This window comes from Drosophila melanogaster, chromosome 4 (assembly GCF_000001215.4).
Source record: "Drosophila melanogaster chromosome 4".
Classification (NCBI taxonomy): Eukaryota; Metazoa; Arthropoda; class Insecta; order Diptera; family Drosophilidae; genus Drosophila; species Drosophila melanogaster.
The window spans coordinates 444,403-467,353 of NC_004353.4; the positions used below are offsets into that span (position 1 = coordinate 444,403).

Below are 22,951 nucleotides of genomic sequence, written 5' to 3' on the forward strand. Positions count from 1 at the left end.
TTATATTTGTCTGCAAAACACCCATAAGCCACCCAAAACTGACACGTCCACATTTGTCAAAGCTATTTTAGCTTTTTTCCCATTTTATCTTAACAAAAAACTTGCTGAGTTGCGGGTATCTCATATCGGGGATATCTACTAAAGAGTTTTCTCTTGTTTTGCATTAATTCATGAATAAAAAATGAAATGCAATTATGTTTTCATTTAAACAAAAATGTTTGTTGCTTAGACAAATCCCAAAACAGTATTGCTTCTATGATTTGAATGTTATTTAATATATATATGACAGCTATTTTGGTCTTGAATCTCTAAATCAAGATACGCATTAAAAAAAAAAAAATTTGTAAATTTTTTGGTCCTAGGATATTAAGCATGTTTTCCATAGTCGCAAACACCTAAGCGAGATTTTAATTTATTAAAATTTATTAATTTAAATTTAAATTAAATTTAATTTAAAATGCTTCTATGATTTGAATGTTATTTAATATATATATATATATATATTTTGGTCTTGAATCTCTAAATCAAGATACGCATTAAAAAAAAAAAAATTTGTAAATTTTTTGGTCTTAGGATATTAAGCATGTTTTCCATAGTCGCAAACACCTAAGCGAGATTTTAATTTATTAAAATTTATTAATTTAAATTTAATTTATTTAAAAGCAATTAAGAATATTTATGATTCCATAAAATGCTTATAAGTTAAAAGTTTGATTTAATGCTTACATTATATAGATTACTAACCAGTAAGTGTTGCCTCAAAAAGTTCTTTTAAAAATCCATAATAATTTTAATTAACTTGAAAATTTTCACTTTAAGAATTTAACGGATATATTGGTATCTGTGTGAAAATGCTATTATCCATGCCACAGTCACCTATCTGAGAACAACATACAAATTTGAATGTACTCCAATTATTAACTGTTTATTCACTAAAATGTTGCAGATAATAAAAATTATATAATACATTTAGCTTAAGCATTTATTTCTTAAGCTTCAGTCTAGTGGTAGTTGTTTTAATTAGAACTTAAAGCGTTTTCATTTCCCAACTGTTTCTTTGGAATGAAATGTCTCGCCCTGTTCCTGTCCATGAACGTTCGCAAGAATTATAATTTCCAAGATTGGTTCCAAGGTTTAGTTCCAAAATATCAATAGGAAATCAATAGAGTACAGATATAAATTTATTTAAATATTTTTAATCACCAAGAAATTTTTGTTCAATTTGTTTTGACTTAACCAGAACCAGGTGACGTATCACAATTTTAACAGTCAATGCTAATGTTTCAAAATAAGTTTGTCACGTTTAAAGTTCCGCTAAGATTTGGAAACAATGGAGCAGTGTGTCACGGTAAACCAATTTGTGAAAATCGTACTGAGAATTTATTTCCGGATTTGGTTGAAAGTTACTTTTTTGAAAGATTTTAACTGTATAAATGTATAGTATTAAGTATTATGTAAAAAAAATAACGACATAACTTGAAAAATTAATTTTTTTGTTCGTGTCCGATAGTCTATGAGCTAATCAAAAAACAAATTCATTACATTTGCTTTGCAAATAAAAAGGTAAGATGTATAATCACTAACTTACTATGCTATATGTATATACATATAAGCGCTCCAGAGAAAAATGACTAACAATTCGCTTTTGGGAAAAACTACATATACATAGATTAGTAGTACAAAGTTTTTAGGAAAAAATAGCTGACTGGTCAACACTGCCACAATGGTTGCGCCAGCGCCTGAAGAAAATCAATAAATCAATACTAAAAGTAATTGTAATTCCTAGCGTGTGTATTCCTTTAAAACAGACATTACGCTGCAACGCACAAGTATTTATAGATTTGGAGAATACTGAATAAATATTTGTGTAAACAAAAGGACCTGTAAACAGTTTCTAGATACATTTGATGTATTTTTTTTAAATAGAAACGTGTTGGCTTGCAACAAAGTCTGCAATATGGGGAACGTTTTGAAAATTCGTCTTCAATTGTTTTCTGCTTTCAAGTGAAGCCACCGAGATCCTGCGCTTGTTTTGGTTAATTCGTAATACTTCTTAAGCATGTATAAAACTTATACATGTATATGTAAATAAACCCAATTATATATTATATATGTATATGTATATATATGCATATATATAAATATTGTATATTATTGTATATATATATATATATATATATATATACGTAAATATTGTGTGATATGCAAGTGTCTGTTTTCGACTACAGATGTACGCAATATAAGGTAATCAGCTAAAATTTAACCTTTGGCAGCTGGGCTCATTACTGAGCGGAATAATTGAGCTCCCAAACCGAAAACAACTGCATTGCTTTGTGTCTAGCTATGTATGTATGTAACCTGCTTTTGTGAATATATATGATCGTCTTCGCTGATAGGGTTCGTCGTTATAACTTTTAGAACCCTGTGAGAAGTCTGGCTTAAACTGTTGAAGAGTAATAACCATGCGAATTTCGGCAATCTAAAATACATACTACTTCAAAATCAACTTGCTTAGAAATGCCTTTGTTTGGCAAAAAGGATTCGGGCAAGAAAGCCAAGGCGAAGGACTTAAAGGAGCTCAATAAGCAAGTGTCAATTGAAGAGAAATACAATCTTCACGGACTTCTGGGGACGTACGTGCTGCTAAGCAAAAAGATTTTTAAATACTTTAATGACTAACCTTTTTTTACCGCTTAAGTGGAGCCTTTTCAGAAGTACGCCTAGCCGAAAGCAAAGATTCGCCAGGCGAACATTTTGCAGTGAAAATTATCGATAAGAAAGCTCTAAAGGGAAAGGAAGAATCTCTGGAGAATGAAATTCGCGTTTTGAGAAGGTAAGGAAGTTAATAATTTAGAGTTGACGTTAAAAAGAAAATAGGCACCAATACAACTCGGAATAAATAAAATAAAGAGTGATATACATTTTGTGCCTGTACACCGAAAGAAAATATGAAACTGACAATTCTTAATGTCGCATTTGATCATTAAACTTTAATCGAAATCGTTTCTTATTATCTATACATATTTACATATATATACAAATTTAGATTTCGCAATGAATATTTCTTACTCGTGGTAGAAAAACTTAGTATGTGATCATAAACCCATTAAAAACAATAAAATCAATATACATATTAAAATCGCGACTGTAGAATACTGTTTGGTGTTGGGCATAGTAAAATCCTCAGTTTGTTCTGTCTAATTTATGTTTAATATTCACTTCTTTTACTTGATCTTAGATTTTTTATTACTAAAAAATATAAAAGTATAGGTTAATTTTCGAGATATTTTGTTTTATTATAATACCGATCCAGATATTACAATTGTGAAAATAGTAGCTTTTGCATTTAATATAACTTGAGTAATGAATGCTAAACCAAAACATAGTTTATGTAGATGACCGCAATGGCTTATAAATTCAGATTAGCGATCATTTTAACTAAAAGGTAGGATAACACTTAATCGTTGCGATGCTCGTCTGTTAAAAATCAAGTGCTTTTTAACCAACCAACCATTAGGTGAAATTAAAATATTTTGTATATTGGTTTTATCCTTCTAGGTATTGAGAACATCCAAAAAGAATTTTTTCATATTTTCTATGCCAGGGTATATAATCTTGGTTTGCCGAAGGTAGCTTCCTTTCGATATCGATATCAAAGTTACTATAGCAGTAATATCTACAGGCCGAACTTTTGATCTTAATTATACCCGTTACTCGTAGAATAAAGGGCTATACTAGGTTGCTGTTAAGTACGTAACTGGTAAAGAAACGTTTTCGACCCTTAATAGTGAATATAATCTTAATTAGGATTAAATTTATTAATCGATCTGTCTATAAAAGCTAGAGTCTGCAGTGCAAGTTTGTTCATTTAATTATTTTTTTCATTTAATTATTGGTCTTGTCAATTTTTATCGATATACAAGAAAAGTTTTTGCCACTCCCACTCTAACGCACAAAATTTCACACCCACTCTAACGCCCAACTTTTGAACATATTCCCATTGCGAATCAAAAAAAATTTAAAAAGATACTTTATTAAACTAAATTAAAGAAACGCGCTAAATGTTCCAAAAAAAATATTGTTAGTATATGTACATCCTTAGTCTTCCGTTAATGTACCGCTTCTTAAATCTAAAAACCGGGACTGCTTACGCTTGAGATTATCGACTTAGAGATCGTTATCGTCTCGATATCAAGAAGGGTTATTCTTCTGAGAATGGTCGAGGCCACTTTGATCTCCGTGTTTTCGTTCTAATTTTTTTGTGGGTGGCCAATTTCATTAATATTTAATGAATACCAACATTTTTTTATATAATACATTGTTGTTTTTAATGCCCTAAAAAGATTTATACCCGTTACTCATAGAGTGAAAGGATATACAAGATTCGTTGAAAAGTATGTAACAAGCAGAAGGAAGCGTTTCCGACCATTTAAAGTACATACATATATTCTTGATCAGGCTCAATAGTCGAGTCGATCTGAGCCTGTCCGCCCGTCTGTTTGTCCGTCCGTATGAACGTCGAGATCTCAGGAACTGTAAAAGCTAGAAGGTCGGGATTAAGCATACAGATTGTAGAGACAAAGACGCATTATTTATTGACCCATGTTGCCACGCCCTAAAAACCGCCCACAACTGCCACGCCCACACTTTTAAAAAATGTTTTCATTTTTATGTGTTTTATTGTTTGTCTTGCCAATTTTTATCGGTATACCAAAAAAAAATGTTTCTCACTTTATTCCCATATATCTATCGATATCCAAGAAAACTTATGAAATTGCATTCGCATTACCACTAACTGAGTAACGGGTATCTGATAGTCGGGAAACTCGACTATAGCGTTCTCCCTATCATATCAAATGGATAGAAATTTACATTAATAATAAAAATATGAAAAAAGATGAAAATATTTTTTCAAAGTGTGGGAGTGACAGGTTTGGCCGGTTTGTGGGCCATGGAAAAGTTTTTTGGAAAATCGATAGAAATTCACAAGGCTACTAAAAAACGGAAAAATATCAAAGCATCAAAAATGGTGGTCGTGGCAGTTTTGGGTGGTTTGTGCGCGTTAGAATGGGCGTGGCAACAAGTTTTTTGGGAAATCGATACAAATAAAAAAATTAAAACAGTGTGCAGAATTGTGGGCGTGGCAACATGGTTCAACAAACTTGAGCTGCGTCTATGTCTCTAGAATCTGTATGCTTAATCTCAACCTTCTAGCTTTCATAGTTCGTGAGATCTCGACGTTTATACGGACAGACAGACGGACATGGCTAGTTCGACTTGGCTATTGTCCCTGATCAAAAATATGTATACTTTATATGGTCGGAAACTCTTCCTTCTACCTGTTACATACTTTTCAACGAATCTAGTATACTCTTTACTCTACGGGTATAAAAACCTATTAGGAAAGCGTTAACAGAGTGTTTGCGCAAAAATCTTTATTTCCTTGGCTTTTTATATTGATTTTCTTGTTTTACAAACTCGTTCTTGTTGTTTCCTTAATTTACTTTCTTTTCACGTTTAGGTTCAGTGCAAATCATTTCGATGGCAAATGTCTAAATGGAACGCGGTGAGTTCATATCCCAATCCCATTTTGAACTTACTGTGCACTCCCATATAAAAGTCAGTCTTAGAACAGCGATTCGAGGCTTCTGTCACATAACTTCAGATTGATTATATTTCAAAATATCTTCTCAAGACTTAACTTTAGGTATTGAGTTAAAGGTGTATTTAAAAACTTTTGCGATATCCTAAATCCCACGAGGGCAAATAATTATTGCTTATATTTTTTTATTCTGGCTGATACCCACAAAAAATAAAGTGATTACAATTTTACTTTCAGGTTAACTCATCCAAATATAGTGCAACTCTTAGAAACGTATGAGGATAAGTCAAAGGTGTATCTCGTTATGGAGTTGTACGTTAATGCTATCTGTACCTAGTTGTTTTACTTCATTTTTGGAACTTCCAGGGTTACTGGTGGAGAACTCTTTGATCGCATTGTCGAAAAGGGGTCCTACACAGAAAAGGACGCTTCTCATCTTATAAGACAGATACTAGAAGCGGTTGATTATATGCATGAACAAGGTGTCGTCCATCGTGATCTTAAGGTAAGACAATTTTATCTGATTTATATCTTCAATGATCATTTGGCACTTAGGAAAGGAAAATAGATTAATGTATAGGCAACGGATCTTTGAAATCTATATGGGTTAACGAAATGTAATACATATAGGCTCGCCTGCTTTTTACACCCGTTACTCGTAGAGTAAATGGGTATACTAGATGATTCGTTGAAAAGTATGAAAGTATATATATTCTTGATCAGGATCAACATCCCGTCTATCTGTCCGTCCGTATGAACGTCGAGATCTCAGGAACTATAAGAACTAGAAGGTTGGGGTTGAGCGTACAGGTTCTAGAGACATAGACGCAACTCAAGTTTGTTGATCAATGCTGCCACGCCTTCAAACCGCCCAAAACGTTCACACCCACTCTTTTGAACTTTTCTATCGATTTGCCAAACAACTTTTTGCCACGCTCATTTTATTGACTACAAACCGCCCAAAACTGGCACACTTTTGAAAAATGTTTAGTTTTTCCCATTTTCTATCGGTGTACCAGAAACCCATAACAGTCACGCCCACACGTTAGAACAATTTTATTCCCCAAAAGTGATGAAATTCGGCCTTCGCATTCGCACTAGCTGAGTAACGGGTATCTGATAGTCGGGGAACTCGACTAGAGCATTCTCTTTTGTTTTTTTAGTAACAATACTGAATTTTTACAGCCGGAAAACTTACTTTACTATAGTCCTGATGATGATAGCAAAATTATGATTAGCGATTTTGGTTTATCTAAAATGGAGGATTCTGGAATTATGGCTACAGCCTGTGGGACTCCAGGATATGTGGCTCCTGAGGTGCTGGCGCAAAAACCGTATGGAAAAGCTGTCGATGTGTGGAGTATTGGAGTGATATCATACATTCTTCTATGCGGCTACCCTCCGTTTTATGACGAAAATGATGCTAATCTTTTCGCACAGATTTTAAAAGGTGTTATATAAAAACAGTGAAGGAACCTAACTTCGGTAAGCCGATGTTTATAGGTAGATCCCTGCACAAATCAACAGTGTTCGAAACATGTTTTTCTTCCAAACATTTTTACAGTACTATTGAAATGTTTTCAAATACGAAAATTGGTTTAGGATGTAAAATATAATAAAATAACGTAGATCACACTTTCGTGGTTAAGTTTGGAGCTGTTGAATTTTTTATAATTTTCCACATCAGGTCCCATACAGATATGTGTATGTATATATGTATATATAATTAAAATAATTATATATAATATAATTATTATTGTATATAATATTAATAAAAAATTTGTTTTGATACAAAAGTCAATTTAGATTATTTCCAACACTTTTTAAGTTTATCAGACAAAATATTTAAACGTAAATACTGTTGATTCACGTAGGATTCTATTGTATACCCTTGCAGACCGCTACGATGATGTAAGAAAATACAGTTTTCCGAGCCTTAATCAACTCAGATTTGTTGGACAACAATTATAATACTCTCTGCAAGGATATAAAACGTATCTTCCCTTGATTATGGCCAGGTTTCTCCAATAAACATGTTTATCAAAATCATTGATTCGTATAGCAAAGAATATTTATGATTTAAACTTTTTTAGGTGAATAGACATATTAATATTAATTTATGATATTTTTTAAATAAAAAGTCGTTTCAAAATGGCTGCCGAAATATGCCCTTTTATCGCTGGGTGACAGGATAATTTAAAAAGGAATAATTCAAAGGAAAAAATAATTTCAGCAAAAAGCTTACAATGCAGTGAAAGAGACATTTTCGACCATATAAATAATATTTAATCTTGATTAGTATCAACAGCCAAATCTGTTAGCTATGTCTGTCCGACCGATTCTGTGCAAAATGGTCTCTTAATTTTATTGCTGTCTTAAAAGTGTCATAAAACTTAAGAAAATAGTGGATAACAAAAAACAATTTCAATGTAGTAAATATAATCCATATATTATAATATGTACAACATTTTTAATATTTAAAGGAACTAATTTTTTGACGAGCAACGACACTAAAGAGGGAAAGATACAAATAATTTTAGAAAATCACAGCCTATGGATCGTTCATTATCCCTATGTGTTGATCAGTTATTAACAACTTTATTTTGATCTTAGGCGATTTCGAATTTGATTCACCCTATTGGGATGAAATTAGTGAGTCCGCAAAGCATTTCATCAAAAACCTTATGTGCGTGACGGTAGAGAAGAGGTATACTTGCAAGCAAGCACTTGGCCATGCTTGGTAAGTGTTAAATAACAAATATAGAATATTTTTAATTTAGTGTGCCGTTACAAACCAGGATTTCTGGAAATGAGGCCAGCAGCAGAAACATTCACGGAACCGTGTCAGAGCAGTTAAAGAAAAACTTTGCAAAATCTCGTTGGAAGGTAGGTCTAATAAATAGATAGAATAGAATAGATACAATAGAAAAAAATGTAATGCTTACATTTTTTAATTACTTTTTTTAGCAAGCCTACTACGCCGCTACAGTGATCCGACAAATGCAGCGAATGGCACTTAACAGCAATAGCAATGCTAATTTTGATTCTAGCAATAGCAGTAACCAAGACTCTACCACTCCAACAGCAGCGACTGGAGCGTGGACTTCTAACGTTCTCTCTTCGCAGCAATCTGTACAAAGTCATGCACAAGAAATGAACAAGTCGGGTGGCAGCACAAATGCAGCATCGCAGTAGCAAAGTTTATATTCAAAATAATGTTACATTTATAATGTTTTGAATTACATTTTTGAATTTTAACAATTGTTCTAGTCTAGTAAATATCTCGTACTAACGAATCCGATATAATTTCTCAATCGAAAATGCCAATCAAATAACATATAATGTGCAGCGCACCTGCACCGTTTCATCTCTTAATAATATTCATGGCGTAAGGTTACTGCTTAACTAATAGTATACGCTATTGGATTTCAAATTGACAATTTACATTTTGTTATGCAATTTCTAGGTTTGAGTTTTTCTGAACTCTATAAATAATTTGACTTTTTCTCTTACAAATCAACGCAACCAAACATTTGCAGCAAACTTGCTTACGAATAATAGATGCGGTACATTGCATTGCAATACAATAAATTTAATAATTTTATGTATGTACATATGTTTTATGTACAATTTAGTATTTCTTATTTTTTGATTTATGAACCAGTAATATAAGAACAATGAGAAGCTGCCCAACTCAGCGTTCCATCATTTCAAAACATCATTTCATTTTCTACATTTTACGTGCGACAGTTTTTCGATTCCAAGAAAAACCTTCTTAAGCAGATGATTTGGTGTTGACTGGAAATTTTTAGTATTAAGATGTCATGAAAACCAACTCACAGTTATAATTAAAATAATAGTAGGCTAATACTTTCTTGTAACAAATATATATATTAAACATCCCAAGCGTGATCTCCCCAAAGATTATGTTTTTTCGTCAATCAATACCTAATTGTTGTTTGCTTCAAGATTTATTATTTAACTACCTAGTCTGAAACAATATAATTATATTTTAAATAAAACGTTTTTGTTTGTAAATAGTTTGTAATAGTGCATTATATCAAAGACACTAGAATAACAAGATGCGTAACGCCATACGATTTTTTGGCACACGATTTTTTCGCCGTGGCTCTAGAGGTGGCTCCAGGCTCTCTCGAATTTTTGTTAGAGAGCGAGAGAGCGAAGAGCGCTACAGCGAACAGCTCTTTTCAACGCACAAAGTGATAGCAGACAACTGTATGTGTGCACACGTATGCTCATGCATTGTAAATTTGACAAAATATGCCCTTCACCTCAGAAGTTCTTAGACTTTAAATCTATATTATTTTTGATCAATTGGCACCATGCGAAAAATTCTTGTTTTGCATTGCCTTAACGTTATTATTATTTGAAAATAGATTAGAAATAGCCAAATCTATGTACGTATTATCACAAAAATAAATTTCAAAAATGATTTTATATAAGAATAGTTGTCATTAGAGTATTCATCTTGCGGCGTGTGAAAAATTAATAAGGCAATGATTGTTGAGTGCTTGTGTCCGCACTTCGTGCCTTTAGATATGAACAAAGCAAAGACACTAGAATTATTCTAGTGTCTTTGATATGACTTTTGCAATAAACAGTTATCATATTTTTATGAAATTTATGAAATTACAGTAGTTATAATAATTTCTATTGTACTTCCTTTAATTATTTAGTATATTTATTAAGTCATTTGACTTAATATGATGTAACATTAACATTAAAAGTGTTTAAAAAAAATATTTCGCTTTTAAAAAATTGTCAGATGAAAGACAAATTAGAATTAAACAAAAATATAAATGTGTAAACGGTAGCTAATTCGGCGATTTTAGCAAACAAAATTAAAAAGCTTTAAAATTATAATAGTCAGGCCGCGAATTTTTAAAAATTATTTTATTTTATCATATTGCTAGGAAATTGGCCCGAAAATCGTCTTCTAGCACAACACGCACACATATACGTGTTCTCGTCTCTTGTTTTTACTCACACAAGCAAGCAAATTATATTTCTAGATTTCGTACGCTCTCAGCGGGGTGAGCGGAAAGAGAGTAATTTTGGGCGTCAACAAAAAAGTGGCTGCATGTATGGCCGTTACGCATCTTGTTATTCTAGTGTCTTTGATTATATTATTTTATATAATATTTTAATATTATTTTAATAATATTTTATATTATATTTATCCATATTGGCCTATATATGGAAACAATTTGTTTTGAGTTAAACATTAAAGCATTCATTTTTATACCCGGAACTAAAAGTATACCCGTAGGCTAAAAGTATGTAAGTGTAATTTTGTTCATGATTATTTCTGTCTGTAAGAAACCCTCGATTTCAGGAACTATAAAAGCTACATAAGTTTAAGCATAAGATAAAGGACGCAAAGAGATGCACCTCGCAAGCACAGCGCGCACTCTAACGCCCATAAACCACCCATACGTTAGAAAAGCTTTTTCATATTTTTTATTAGTCTTATAGAATTATATTTCTATTCAAAATCTGTATTCATAATATTATTTGTCTTGCCTAGTTCTATCTATATGCCTGGAAAATGTTGAAATTTCTCTTTCGCACCTCCACTAGCTGAGTAGCAGGAAACTCAACTGAAGCGTTCCTTTTGTTTAAACGGTCCGCTAATCTCTAGAAAAAACAATTCTACTGCGTCTATAGATACCAAGATCTCGGCGTTTATATGGACAGATCGACTCGGTTAGTGATCCTAATTTAGCATATACATATATGTCTATATGTTTATACAGATGAAAACGCTGCCGGGTATCGTACTATTCGCGAGAAGATAGACGGGATATAGAAAAGAGTAAAGAAACAAGAAAGTATACACATCGCGTCACTTCGAGCCATTTAAGTTTAGTACGTTAGATATCACAGCACCATATTTGAAAGCTACCTAGATCGGATTGTAAGTCCAAATGGCAAGAAATGTCGTTATACTTCAATAATCTTATTGATAGCCGACAATTTAAAGCATTCTCTGTACCGCATGCATGCCTCCAATTAGTTGTCTTTTTTATGGAAAGGAATCACAAAAGACTCCTTCCATATATGGGGGAACTGTAAAGATTCCAGGGATAAGGTCAACAGTTTCAGTAGAGGCTTGCACAAGTCTACCGTACAGTCAAAGACACTAGAATAACAAGATGCGTAACGGCCATACATTGGTTTGGCACTATGCAGCCACTTTTTTGGTGACGGCCAAAATTACTCTCTTTCGGCTCACTCCCGCGTTATTCTAGGGTCTTTGGTACAGTGAATAAGATCAAGAATTGAGTGTGCTTGCGACATAAGAATATAGGAGCTAGCATACAAAAAATATTCCCAATGCATAATACTGCATTTAAATTAGAATCCGTAAATCCCTAAATTAGAATCGGAAAGCTAAGCACAAGCATCCTAAAGTTTGTCTATGAGGACCTAATAATAGCTTCAGTCGCCACTATATTCGACTTTGATACCGCGTAAGAGTAAGGATGTTCGGAATGAGGTAACGTAGAATATGTTGTTCGAAAAAACTTGGCAAATAGATTGGCTATTGCCTGATCCGATGTTACCGCGGTATTTTCAAAAAAATAATGTAAGGACAATAAATTGTTTTGGGCTTAGTGTTACTGAAATTATAGAACCGTTTCGGATCCTGTGTGAACTGGAACTTACAACGGTTTAAATAGTTCGGTTTAAATAGTTCTTGTAACACTGGGCATTAGGTATAGTAAAACCAAAGACCCTAGAATAACAAGATGCGTAACGCCATACGATTTTTTGGCACACGATTTTTTGGCCGTGGCTCTAGAGGTGGCTCCAGGCTCTCTCGAATTTTTGTTAGAGAGCGAGAGAGCGAAGAGCGCTACAGCGAACAGCTCTTTTCAACGCACAAAGTGATAGCAGACAACTGTATGTGTGCACACGTATGCTCATGCATTGTAAATTTGACAAAATATGCCCTTCACCTCAGAAGTTCTTAGACTTTAAATCTATATTATTTTTGATCAATTGGCACCATGCGAAAAATTCTTGTTTTGCATTGCCTTAACGTTATTATTATTTGAAAATAGGTTAGAAATAGCCAAATCTATGTACATATTATCACAAAAATAAATTTCAAAAATGACTTTATATAAGAATATTTCTCATTAGAGTATTCATCTTGCGGCGTGTGAAAAATTAATAAGGCAATGATTGTTGAGTGCTTGTGTCCGCACTTCGTGCCTCAAAATATGACCAAAGCAAAGAAACTAGAATAATTCTAGTGTCTTTGATATTACTTTTGCAATAAACAGTTATCATATTTAATTAAATAGTATATTTATTAAATCATTTGACTTAATATGATGTAACATTAACATTAAAAGTGTTTCAAAAAAAATATTTAGCTTTTAAAAAATTGTCAGATGAGAGACAAAATAGAATTAAAAATAAATATAAATGTGTAAACGGTAGCTAATTCGAGCGGCAATTTTAACAAACAAATTTTAAAAAGCTTTAAAATTATAATAGTCAGGGCGCGAATTTTAAAAAATTTTTTTATTTTATCATATTGCTAGGAAATTGGCAAAAACTACCCTAATATGTACCATGTAAATTCGTTTCTTCGATCAGAATTGATTTCGGCCCGAAAATCGTCTTCTAGCACAACACGCACACTTATACGCGTTCTCGTCTCTTGTTTTTACTCACACAAGCAAGCAAATTATATTTTTAGGTTTCTTACGCTCTCAGCGGGAGTGAGCGGAAAGAGAGTAATTTTGGCCGTCACCAAAAAAGTGGCTGCATAGTGCCAAACCAATGTATGGCCGTTACGCATCTTGTTATTCTAGGGTCTTTGGTAAAACATTAAATATTTTGAAAGGATTGAATTTTTAAATTTTGTATAAAATCTGGACTTTACATTTCTTAGTATGTCAACTCTTTTTTAAACCAATGTGGTTTGTGTAAAATTGACGGATGCATGGATTGACGGACCAAAAGAGTTAATAAATGATTTAATTGCTGTAATAAGTATTTATGGCATCCGCCATTATGTTGCAGGAGTAAATTTCGCCCAATTAAAGACAGTTATAAAATTATTTAGCATCACCTTGCATTACCTTTTGAAAACAAACCCTGATTTTTATTACGTTACCTATGATATGGATCTTCAAGTTTAAGGCACAACTCTGAACAGAAACACACTTTTAAGACTATTTCCAATAGTCGAACAAGAGAGTTTCGATATAATTACGTTGTGACATCGATAAGTCGGGCAAGCTGTCAATAAAGTCATGGCCTGCTATAGGGAAAAGGATATTCGATTTTTCTTCTGGGCACCACATTGTGCCAGGTATATAAGAACTAGCTAGAACTACCCCTATCGGTCAGTCTATTTGAAACGGATTGGATAGCCGACAAATGATTAATTTATTCTGGGAATTTATATTATCGGCTTTTGTTTGAGATGATGTTTGATCAGAAAGCCGAGAAACGAATATTGATTTCTCTAGAGAAACCACCGTGAGGGGTTTTGGAACGCAGATTCTGAAGGGTCATCTTGTGCCGATAGTCCAGACTCAATTTACCTTTGTGATTGTAACTAATCGGGACAGCTATACTCACTGGTTGAAAATCCAGTGCAGACAAATCGAAATCTCTCGTAATCCCAAGCTTGACTCCTCACATAGCGGATTGATCGGATTGCTGCGAATCTTGTTTAGCTGCCGATCTAAGCAACATTTGAGGGGATTGACAGCTGATCAGCTGTGAAGACCTGTTGATCACGTGGCAGTGGCTGCGGGGCGTTCCCCTATGCAGCCGCCCTACCACAGGGGGTTTCTGGCGCTTAGAAGTTTCCTCTAGATATCAAGACTTCTAAACTGTGAGTCTAGCGCGGAAAGGAGATCATCGGGTCGACGAAAACTATCACAAGGATCACAACAGTATTCTAGATTTGGGCCCTTAGCTAGCTCCTCGGCCATTAAAACCAACGCACTAAGTTTGCATCATTTTATCACATGTCCAAACAAGTCATTATTTTTTCGATTCTGACTAATGTACAAAAACACAAAATCAAAACTTGCAAGGGAGCTGTAAAATGTACCGTAAGAGAGCAGTCTGCAAGCTTAGACCTTTAGATTTTGTGTGGTAGAGCGGGTGAACGGCGCATTTTATGTGCATACAAAAACAAGAAAGAATGTTATAGCCGACTTTCCCAACTATCATATACCCGTTACTCAGCTAGTGAAACCGCGATCGCAAAATTTCATTTTTCTTTGATATCGATAGATTTGGTGAAAAAATATATAAAAATAGTGGTCGTGGCAAATAGTTTTTTAACAAATCGAAATAAATTATCAATGCATATAAAAATATGAAAAAATATCACCAAATTTGTTCAAAAGTTCGGGAGTGGCTGTTTTGGGCGTTCGTTTTTTGGCAAATCGATAGCTATTTACAAGACTAATTTAAATATCCTAACATTCTGAAAAGAGTGAGTTTCCCAGTTCTGGGCGTTAGAGTGGGCGTGGCAACTGGGTCAGCGCTGCGTCTATGCCTCTAGAATCTGTACACTTCGACGTTCATACGGACGGACAGCGTCAGATCGACTCGGGTATTGATCCTGATCAAGAAACTATTTAGTATACCATTTTACTCCATGAGTAACGGGTATAAAGAAGACCGTTCGCTTTGATGTATCACTCACATGGAGCCCTCCCGTCCGTCCACAATAAAATCTTTGTGCTAGGAAGTTAACCTTATTGTTTTTCTGTCTGTGGCTGGAAATTCCGGAAAATAATACATTTTATGAAAACTTACTTGTAGAAAAATGTTCATCAATGCTGAGAATAATAATAATAAAAACGTATATAAATATTTGGTGTTGCACATTTTATTAAGGTAATAACTTGATACTCGACCAAGAAATTTATGGGTTGTCAAGTAACATATGAACATAAACTGAAAGAATAATTAAGCTGTGATAATCAAAGTTGACTCGAAATAATTAGAATTCACTTTTTCTTGTTTCGTCTCTTTTTTTTTTCAGAGCCGTGAATTCTTTTTTTTGTTACGCAAACGCGACAGAACCAATCGTCGTTGTCCTTCGGTGCAAAGGTTATACCAACACAAATCCTAAAGTAAAAGTTTTTTTTTAAGTAAATTGTAGTATACAGTTGGTTCAGCACAATTATACCAATGATACCAAGCGTCGCAGCCGTCACAACCAATCATAGCTGATCCATCGTCGACCTTTCCACAAGCGGGGCAAATCCAAATGCGGTTACCCTCAGCGTCAACATATGACGATGGACGACTTGATTCAGCAATTTGCATTGCATTTGCATTTTCCTCGGATGTATTTGGTGGAGAACTACATAATCCACTTTTTGACACTGTTCCTGTACTGTTGCACATTGCTGGTACAAAGTTGTTCATTATCGTATGAGGCGCCAACATCAATTGTTGTGGTAACAAAACTGAACTAGCCGAAAGCGTGGAAGAGGCAGTATTACTGTTATTAGGGTTTGATAACCACCCTGCAGAATTAGATGAGGTTTGACTAACAGGAAGTTGCACGGCGCGCACAGCTACTGGGGAAGGTACAGGCAACACGGCCGTAGAACTGTTTCCTAAATGCAGTGTTTCAGCTGGAATAACAGTTATTTTAAAATGTATATAAATTATCGAATAATAACTTCGCCTACATTGTTTGTTCTTAGGCGGGCCGGTAACCAATGGAGAAAAACGAGCAAGCTCCGGAGAATTATCCCGTTCACGCTTCTTATTTTCTGAAGACAAAATCGTGGTTTGCTTTAGTTTCCCTGCATCTGTCATCTCCTTTTCTGAAGACGAAAATAATGTAGATTTTCCACTAAGTTTTAGTGTTAGTTTTGGTATTTGATTTGGAGATATTCCACTTGTGGCGGCACCTAACGATGGATTTATTGTCATGGAACTTGATTTCAATACAGGTTCATCGTTGTTAGCTAAAGGCACCTTGTCAAATTCTTCTGTGTCATCTGGTATATGGACTAAAATCTAAAATAAGAATTGATTAAACTATAAATTTAACTTTAAAAGATTTTGCTGAGATATGTGTATAGACTAAAATAAAATTTGTAAGAACTAAAAATATAACTTTAAAAGATTTGGCTGCTTTACATGTTTATGTAGGATTAAGATGTTTTTGTACCTATACCAAGCTGTAGGCTTCGATGTTATAATTAGTCACAACAGTCTATATAAGTATTAATACAAATTTGGAACATAATGTATAATGTATAATGCATAATGCATAATTTAATGTTATTATACGGAATATGTTCACAGAATTCATGATTTTAAAAATGTTTCCCACATAACTTGCTGTTTTCAAATGAGTTTGTGTACGTACTTATCGCAAAGGTTGCTTATCAGCTCCGGCGTATCTACATATCTGATCCAAATACCACAACACGAACACCTATTTTTTTATAAATAAAGAATTGACACAAACCTGCTTATCTTTATCCTTTTTCTTTTCTTTTTTTTGCCTTTTATCATTGGCCTTTATTTTCCGGTCGGATTTGAAAGATGGTAAGCCAATCTGATCCGCTTTCTTTGATTTGTCCTTTTTCTCTTTCTTTTTTTTATTTTTCCCTTCTTTAACCTTTTTTAGCTTTTTGTGATGTTTCCGCATTTTCGGTTCCAACGACGTTAATCCAGTTGGTGTTATTGTAATATCTTCGTAGTTAGAAAAGGTAGAAAAAATATTGTGCTCTTCTGAAATTTTGATTTGATTCGGTATGGTTCCACCTAAGCTACTGAATGGTACTATTTTGGAGGAATATTCCGAATCACTCACTCTCGACAGAGGAATAAGATCTGCTCCCCCAGCTAAACTGAATTTGTCACCTCCCATAAAATTAGGCAAGTTAAATTGTGGAAATGATGAATGTGAAGCTGGCGTGTGGGGTACGCTTTTTACATCGGGAAAACTCTGTTTAACAAGTTTTTTAAATTTTTTAAGTGGTTCGTTAGAGCTTAGAGACACAATATTCCTTAGATCCATTTTGGATTTTTCTTCACCATTAGATGCAGCTGACGTAAACGAGGAGGGATTTAGTTCTGCGAAGCTGGTTTTAACATAAGTTGGTGATGATATTGGGGTTTTTCTTTGAACCATCTGCCTGTTGTGCATTGATTCATCTGAATCATCTGAAACCTCTATTGGATCATCAGGATTTCCAGAAGCCTCCAAAAGCGGTTTCGTGTTTATTTTGCTTGTAGCCTGTGCAGATGGGTTTTCCAATATTGTGCTGGCACAAGATACGCTTTTACCTACAGATATAAGTAATAAGTTATTTTTAAATTACAAATATATTTACCGTTAAACTTACACTCGGCGAATTTCATTGAGTCAGGTACTAATGGAGCAACATTGCAGTAGTTTCGATCCATTTGCAAGTCAGTTTGCGTGGAAGATCGGCTCAGAAATTGATCAGAATCAGTAACTAAAAATTATTTTTTCTAATCATTATAAATATTTAAATATTTTGGTCGACAAATAATTCACATATTGTAGGTAGGTACGTATTGTCAATATAAAAAAAAAATTTGAGCTCCTCCAAATATCTAGTTTATGACAAACGCAAATATTTCATACTAACCCATCTAGAAGCTTCCCAATACCACTTCTTGAGTGTGTACCTATACCTATTTTCTACATTCAACGGTTCAATGATTAGTTTCAGATTAGTATTTTTGCTGTAATGAATTAAGATATTGCCGAGACTTTTATGTAAGCAATATATTCTTCGAGCTGTGATACTCGAACTGGTATGGTAAAGTAAAGTTTGGGTCAACAAACTTCAGCTGGGTTTATGTCTCTAGAATCTTTATGCTTAATCTCAACCTACTAGCTTTTTATAGTTCATGAGATCTCGACGTTCATACGGACGGACAGGACAGGATCAGATCCACTCGGCTATTGATCCTGGTCACGAAAATATATACTACGTATATATACTACGAGCAATGCGTATAAAAATAACTCATTTGACGTACCAGGAGAATCCTTAATTGGTGGACATCGAACAGTATCCGCAACTGATTCTTCTGGTCCAGGATAATCTATGAACGGCGAAATAGGTATTCTGTTACCGTGATTCCCGAAGCCAACTAAACCAGTGACTGCAGGAAAAAGCCCAGGTCCAGTAGGAATAAGACCAGGTCGTGGTGGAAATTGCAATAAAGGAAGCAACGGAACCATTCCTGTTTGAATTCCAGGGTAAATTGATGCATTTGACAAAGCATTGGATATAGTCACAAATTTATCTGAACATTGTACATCATTATTTTGTTTTGTGGGTCGAATAGAATTATGTAGTGTTGATGCCTTTTCAGGAGAACAGCTCTTGTCTAATTGCATTACATTTTCTGGTAATGATTTGTACTTTTTTCTGTCCTTTTTTTCTTTTGCATACAGGTTTGACAAAAAATTATTCGAGGGCTGTTCGGTATTACACAAGTTGAGAGGTTCTGTTGGCGGGGAGACGTTTAAAGAACTTTGGGTTATTATCATTGGAGATGATGATAGAGGCAGTGTAATAGCTTGGCTTGACTTTTTCCGTTCGACCTTATTAATTAAAGGTTGCGATACAACATTTGTTTGTTTTATTACATTTTTTCCTCCAGGTTTGCGACCTCGCTTTTTTGGCTTTGGCGAATCAATAATTGACATTTCAACGCCTGCTTTAGTTAAAGGTATAGTTCCATCGAATATATTGCAAGGGTTGATTTTCATACTCGGAACGTTTTTGTTTTCAGAATTTAGACCAAGTGAAGGTGTAGGAGTTATAGTAGTCCCCGATGGAAGACTAATTAATGCTGAAGGGGTCATTGTGCTTCCAAATACAGATACCCCGGTTCCAGGAGGTACTAAAGTCGCCCCAATATCTGGACGTGGAGTACGTGGCTTAGAAATTTTCTTAAAAATGTCCAATTTACTTCGTTCTGGTTCTGATCCACTTTTTTTTTCTGCCAATAGCACTTGCGTTTGTTGAATTACAGATGGCTGCACTGGATAAATTGAATTTCGAAAATTATTTTCAATCTGGCTTGTTACTGTTGGCGGCTGACTAGGGATATCAGCTTGTAAAGCATTTTCATTTGAGTTAGCTTTTATGGCAAGGCCGCTCGTAGTTTGAGAATTCTGCAAAAAGTGTTTTTCGTCGATGTCCAGTTGAAGATCATTTTGCTTAAGTTTGGACTGCTTCTTAAATATTTTTTCTAAATGTTTTTTATTTGGATCGAAGGATCCGCGGTTAAATTTTTTTTTTAACTTTTTCATGTTTTGTATTTGATTAATTGAGCTGTCTCTTTGGTTCTTTGAGGTTTGTTTATACATTTTTAAAGCTTTTCTCTGTGACTTTTCCTGAGCTTTTTCAAACGGATTAGTTAGAAGTTCGCTTTGACCGGGTTCGCATATTAAATCATGTTTCTGTTTTCTATTCTTCTTAGGTGTTGTAACAGTTAGCATCGTATGGTTGTTAGACGCATATATTATTGAAGACTCTGAATGTCCACTTGTCAATAATGCAGCATTTTGTTTGAAGATTTTAGTTTCTGAGGGAATGATTTTTCGTGGATTTACTGTTTTGTCTCTGTCAGAAAGCGCCAGTTGTGGAGATTTTTGTAACGAATTTACAATTATCGTCGGTGAAAAGGGTGCATCCAAACCTAAAAATTTTTCTATAAACACCGATACATGAAAATTTATTAAGCTGTGGTATAAGGATAGGTCGTACCAACTATATCCGGTATGATATCTTCGGGGAGCTTGCCTTCAATAGCTGGACTTATGAATCCCCCTGTTGTCATTACCACGCTGCTCATTTCGCGGACTGAGCTCCCAACGTCCAATTCAAAGGCATTCGACCGGAAATTTATCACAGTATTAGGAGAGATAGAATCAATGTGCTTGGCGCCTAACTTATCAGCTGCGTTTGTTGAACTATACTCTGCTTTTGAACAAAACTCTTGCTTTTCCGAAAATTCCTTTTGAACATCGGCTGGAATTTCACGAAGTTCGGGGTCCTGCATTGGTGGCAAGTATTCAAATATGTAGACAGGTCGCGTTAGAGTTTCAGCGCTTCCAGGCTTAAGGAAGTTCATGTTTACAGATTTTCCAATGGGAAACTGTGGTACATCCCGGATGAATCCAACAGGCTCGACATTACCTATGTAGTCCAATAGTTCTTGAACATTGATGCTGAGATTTTTTATACTTAAGCGTGCATCCTTAAGGTTCGGCTCTATCCGATTTGCTAAATTAGTAATATATATACTTGTCAATTAATATTTTTATAAATTTTATCCAAATAAACAAAGCATTTTTGATTTTTTGTTTGGTTTTAATAAGATTTTTTTGAACTCATATAAATAACGTTATTAAGTAACATACCAAGCAAAATTAAAAAGAAAATATAAGAGAACGCTTTAGTCGAGTTCCTCAACTATTTATTTTTATTTCTGTTCCGGTGGTTACAAGGAAGATATATCTTAATCTAAGATATATCTTAATCTAAAATATATCTTAATCTAAGATATATCTTAATCTAAGATATATATAAATCAAAGATTTATTGTTTTTTTTTTTTTGGTGTTTACAAGACAATTAATGAAATAATAATTTGCAAAAAATACAATCTACATGCCTATTGAGGTTTCATAATCCCCAATCGAGACCCCGGCAGTCCCACAATTCATCGCTCCTTAAAAACATCCCAAGATCATCGGTTTCGCCCACAGTACCAACTGCTTTGGCTGCACAGCCACAAGCAGGGAATCAGCAATAAATTATGGATCTTTTATTTCCAGCCGAATGCTAAGCTGACGCTCTAAGTCGCCGAGCACATAAGTTTCGTAAGAAACTTTAAATTTTTAATGCGCATCGGAACTAGAGAAATTATATACTGATGTAGGTGAAAGGGACTGGGCGAGGAAAAGGGAAATAACAATAAAAGAAAGAAATAAATTAAAAGATTACTTTTCTAAGAGGCACGCTTCCTTTTTCGCGGATAACTGGGACTAGATTTATGCGAGTAGCAGGCGCGAGCTTAATCAGGAAATTCCAATGGCAATGGATTCATTTTACACGCAACAACACGTACTACTCGCAGAAGCGATGTACATTTTTCGTAATACATTTCTGTACACATTATACTAATATATTTTACTTTAAGGTTAAACGGACAGGTTGACCGGTATTCTAACGCAACTGAAAGCAAAATGCCCTAACTCCAAACAAAATTGTTTTAATGATAAATAATGATTTATTAATGATAGTCTGATGGAACTGCAGGGATGATAAGTTATACATTTATGTACATGTACATATATGTCACATACTTTTTATTGAATCTCTTATTCTACAAGTAACGACTATAACTACTCAGGCTTTGTTGTATTTCATGATCGGTTCCGTTGATTTGAGGGTCTATACCACTTACCGTGTTCCATATGTCTATGCATGTCTCGAGCGAACTCCTGTACAAACTTCTGCAATATGTCTTGCAACAACTCCAAGGGTGCACTTAGAGTGCAGCTGTAACCAATAGTTTGCGTTATCTGCGCAACGACAACAAGGGCCAAATCTGAAGCGTATCTGTCTGCCATCATGTTCTTTCATGAGGTACACCTTCTTTAGAAAACCTTGGAAATGCTGTGAATAGGTTTAACCGTCCCACGAACTTCCTCTTGTTATTAAAATTAATTGACTTGGTGTCTACACCTTTATTAGACGAACTACAATCTGTGGATGTTTAGTTAACGATAACTTATCGATTTTGCCTTTGATGGGAAATATATCGATATTTGGGGTATGCCAAAAGTGGTAATCATGGGGTTCAATCAAATTCAATTGATTGACCAACATAAACAAACTGCAATTTTTTATGTGGTTTGAAAGTGGTTATAAGGGCAGATAAAAGGTTTGCTTTCGGTATGTTCGCTGTTAGTGTTCGAATAAGACACAAATTTTGAAAATAAGACGAAAAAGTTTTCTAATCCTTCTATTCTTTAAAATAGATATTGAACGATGGAAATATAATTAGAGCTTGTTTAATAATAGAGCGCTTGAATGCAGAGTGAAACGAGAGTCTTGTGTTGTTACCCGTAAAAATGTTTTAGTTTTACTACTACTATTACTATTATTACTACGATTACTTACTACAAATTTTAACAGCATCTAATGTTATGTTTATTGTGGAAAGAAAGTAATGCCCAGAACAGCTATGAAATTACCGAATAAATAATAATATAATTATAAATATAAATAATATATATAAATATAAATTTAATAAA

At 34.2% G+C, this 22,951-nt stretch overlaps 2 protein-coding genes and 1 non-coding gene across 7 annotated transcripts, besides 12 other annotated features; 2 read left to right on the forward strand and 1 right to left on the reverse strand.

Annotated features, from left to right (window-relative positions):
- The first annotated feature begins 1,101 nt into the window (after positions 1 to 1,101).
- On the forward strand, positions 1,102 to 9,545 carry CaMKI (Calcium/calmodulin-dependent protein kinase I). 5 transcript variants are annotated; one of them, NM_166760.2, is made up of 11 exons: positions 1,691 to 2,084; positions 2,229 to 2,349; positions 2,419 to 2,633; positions 2,699 to 2,833; positions 5,522 to 5,566; positions 5,840 to 5,914; positions 5,969 to 6,107; positions 6,788 to 7,052; positions 8,216 to 8,342; positions 8,401 to 8,488; positions 8,570 to 9,545. In NM_166760.2, the coding sequence occupies exons 3-11, from the start codon at positions 2,518 to 2,520 to the stop codon at positions 8,795 to 8,797; spliced, it is 1,218 nt and encodes a 405-aa protein (NP_726570.1). In that variant the 5' UTR covers positions 1,691 to 2,084; positions 2,229 to 2,349; positions 2,419 to 2,517; the 3' UTR covers positions 8,798 to 9,545. The 5 variants fall into 5 exon arrangements, with proteins under 5 accessions (NP_524622.1, NP_726574.1, NP_726570.1 ...); NM_166759.2 differs by lacking the exon at positions 1,691 to 2,084 and having other exon boundaries at positions 2,176 to 2,349; NM_079883.3 differs by having other exon boundaries at positions 1,102 to 2,633.
- Positions 4,377 to 4,846: a mobile genetic element.
- Positions 4,854 to 5,368: a mobile genetic element.
- Positions 6,295 to 6,755: a mobile genetic element.
- A 118-nt stretch (positions 9,546 to 9,663) lies between the features above and the next one.
- Positions 9,664 to 10,743: a mobile genetic element.
- A 187-nt stretch (positions 10,744 to 10,930) lies between these two features.
- Positions 10,931 to 11,112: a mobile genetic element.
- Positions 11,113 to 11,273: 161 nt separating this feature from the next.
- Positions 11,274 to 11,368: a mobile genetic element.
- Positions 11,369 to 11,386: 18 nt separating this feature from the next.
- Positions 11,387 to 14,792: a mobile genetic element.
- Positions 11,758 to 11,864: a mobile genetic element.
- Positions 11,885 to 11,950: a mobile genetic element.
- Positions 12,355 to 13,460: a mobile genetic element.
- A 1-nt stretch (position 14,793) lies between the features above and the next one.
- Positions 14,794 to 15,238: a mobile genetic element.
- Positions 15,239 to 15,365: 127 nt separating this feature from the next.
- On the forward strand, positions 15,366 to 17,011 carry asRNA:CR45126 (antisense RNA:CR45126). Its single transcript, NR_123746.1, has 2 exons — positions 15,366 to 15,505; positions 15,654 to 17,011.
- Positions 15,485 to 22,426, reverse strand: Taf3 (TBP-associated factor 3). The gene is made up of 8 exons (NM_143666.3): positions 22,099 to 22,426; positions 20,395 to 20,913; positions 18,653 to 20,338; positions 17,986 to 18,099; positions 17,103 to 17,926; positions 16,312 to 16,645; positions 15,801 to 16,254; positions 15,485 to 15,739 (listed from the first exon to the last, which is right to left on the reverse strand). Exons 1-8 carry the CDS (start codon positions 22,265 to 22,267, stop codon positions 15,619 to 15,621), a joined length of 4,221 nt encoding a protein of 1,406 aa, NP_651923.2. The 5' UTR covers positions 22,268 to 22,426; the 3' UTR covers positions 15,485 to 15,618.
- Positions 18,481 to 18,611: a mobile genetic element.
- Positions 22,427 to 22,951: the final 525 nt, after the last annotated feature.